Source organism: Aptenodytes forsteri, unplaced genomic scaffold (assembly GCF_000699145.1).
Source record: "Aptenodytes forsteri isolate BGI_AS27 unplaced genomic scaffold, ASM69914v1 C13722813, whole genome shotgun sequence".
Taxonomy (NCBI): Eukaryota; Metazoa; Chordata; class Aves; order Sphenisciformes; family Spheniscidae; genus Aptenodytes; species Aptenodytes forsteri.
The window spans coordinates 1-2,392 of NW_008804295.1; the positions used below are offsets into that span (position 1 = coordinate 1).

Sequence of the window (2,392 nt, forward strand, 5' to 3'; positions counted from 1 at the left end):
AAACTATTCTATGATTCTATGATTCCCCAATCCAACTGCCTTGACAAAGGCCTCATTCCTGGGGGCCATCAGCCTTAAGCAGCAGCTGGGGCTGCGTGGAGCTGCCCGGTCACCCACCCCAGGGACCTGCACAGCTTCTGTCAAGTGCTGAGCTGTCCCAGGCCATTTGTGAACTGGGGCTTTTCACTGCACGGGTTCCCATTGGCATGGCTTTCTGGCACCTGGGGACAAGGCTACAGCAAAGTCACTTCTGCCCTCACTTAGTGGGTTGATAAATAATGACACAGGGGAGCTTCTGTGTGTGTCAAACGCTGTTCTCACAAGAAGCGTCTCTCTACATTGTGCACTTTGGAGCACACTTTTCTTCTCACATCCAGTCTGTGAATACAGAAACGCATAGGGCCACTTTTCGTATCTCGGGGGCGTCAGCTGGGCCTGTGTTTCAAGAGCTCTGCTTACAGTCACGGTGTCTGCCTGCCGTGCTGTGAAAGTCACCGAGTGCCCCCTTTCTGCAGCCTAGCTACGTGTGCTTTACCAAGGCAAACTCACTCTTGTTGCCACATTCCCTTTGTGGCGGTCACTCTACGCAGGTCTGAAATTTAAGGTCGGAATACTAGTCCTCCCACGGACCCCGGCTACAGCTTGAATTTCCCTGGGTAGCCATGAACCGTTCCAGGGCTTGGCAGCGTTTATGCAATCAGGACAAATCTTCAGCCTCTAACTGGTCTGCCGCCATGCCCGAGCAGCGACACGCGGGCAGGGTACAGCTGCGCATGCATGTCTGTCTTTTCTGCCTCTTACAGCATGGCGTCGAGGACACGGCAGCAGAATGCGAAAGGCTGGGAGCCACTGTTCAAGCCTTCGTGGTGGACTGCAGCAAAAGGGAGGAAATCTACAGCGCTGCAGAGAAGGTAGGGGAGCAGGGGCACGTCCAAAGGCTTACCCAAACGTGCTCGGTTTTCAGAAAGGTCAGGCAAACAAGAGAAGAGGTACTGTACACAAGTCATGCCAGCCCTTGGACTCTCCCCGCTTCTGGCTGCTTTCTGTACGGAGAGTGAAGTAGCACTTCCGAGATCGCAGCCAGTCTCATCCTCTTTTGTGAGGCTCTGGCGTATCGCGCCTTGTTGCCAAGTTTGCTCTTTAGGCTTCCAGCTCCTGAAGGAACTTCTGCTTTTTAGTTTCCTGAACAGCACACAGACAACACTGGGGACATTTGAAACATTTTATTGTAAAGGATATGGTCCAGCTGGCTCAAAACAGTCTGTACGTCCATAGTCCCAACTGTGAGTACGCAGAGCATACTGTGTCTGTGGGCAACGTGTGGAAGACTGTAAATACTGGCAGTAATTAAGGGAGAAGCATCAGAGCTAAACCAGCTTTCATGGTACTACTGCACAGTTCCTACCACATCTGGAAATGTGGCGCCATCTTCCTCTCCCTAAAAGGAACAACGTTAAGAATTAAATTGTCGCTCATCTTCCACAGCCTTGCATTTTTTTGATAACTAATGACACGCACCTTTCTGGGCTTTTTTCTGTCCAAAAGGTGAAAAAGGACATTGGGGATGTCTCCATCCTGGTGAATAACGCTGGCGTGATTACAGCTGCCGACCTGCTCTCGACTCAGGACCACCAGATTGAAAGAATGTTTGAAGTCAACATTCTTGCTCACATCTGGGTAAGGGCCACTACCATCTTCATACCTACGTTTTTTGGGGAGCGTTGCTGAGGAGGCATAGTTAGACTAACAATTATTTTCAGCAACCAGTGAATTACAGAAGCGTCTTTCGGACATGTATAGCACAGGGGCACCCAGCTAGACTGACTGCTGGGAAACCTGATTATCCTCTTGCTGATCTGAGCCTGGCCCAGTTTTTTCATTCTCTCTTTCCTCTGCGTGAGCTAGCCGGTGGCAGCCTCATCTGCAGCATGGGTTGGTCTCTGTCAGAGGTGTATTAGGGTTCTCTTTGCATCGGGTAGTTTCGGCACCTGCAGCATAGCGCCGAGACCCTGCAAGTAGAAGATACACAGCTGAAACATACAAAGCAATGTTTTTATCGGCTGAACCGCACAAAGGGCAGCCGGCACGTGGCCCGAATGGCCAGGCAGGGCCTGGCAGGTGCGGGTCGGGCAGAGCAGGGGAGGGGAGGGCCAGCCCCACAGCTCCCAGCACAGCCCAGCTGCAGGGCACAGCGAGGCCTGGCCCCTCCCTGACTGCACCCACCAGCCCAGCCGATCTCCCTGGGTGCTCTTCCCCTCGCGGTTTGTACCTCGCTGTGTCGCCACCTTCCCTCCTGTCTCCTTGAGCTACTTCTGAGCCCGTCTCCCATCATCAACCCCGCCTCTCCTCGTGTTTTGTACCTCTCTCATCTCTCTGCGGACTTTCTCCCAGC

At 52.9% G+C, this 2,392-nt stretch overlaps 1 protein-coding gene across 1 annotated transcript; it reads left to right on the forward strand.

Annotated features, from left to right (window-relative positions):
• Nucleotides 1-803: 803 nt before the first annotated feature.
• Nucleotides 804-1,997, forward strand: LOC103907180 (estradiol 17-beta-dehydrogenase 11-like; the record flags this gene model as incomplete). Its single annotated transcript, XM_009289290.2, has 2 exons — nucleotides 804-911; nucleotides 1,546-1,997. Coding segments are annotated over 2 exons (291 nt in total), but the record flags the coding sequence as incomplete, so codon positions are not given.
• Between the last annotated feature and the right edge of the window lie 395 nt (nucleotides 1,998-2,392).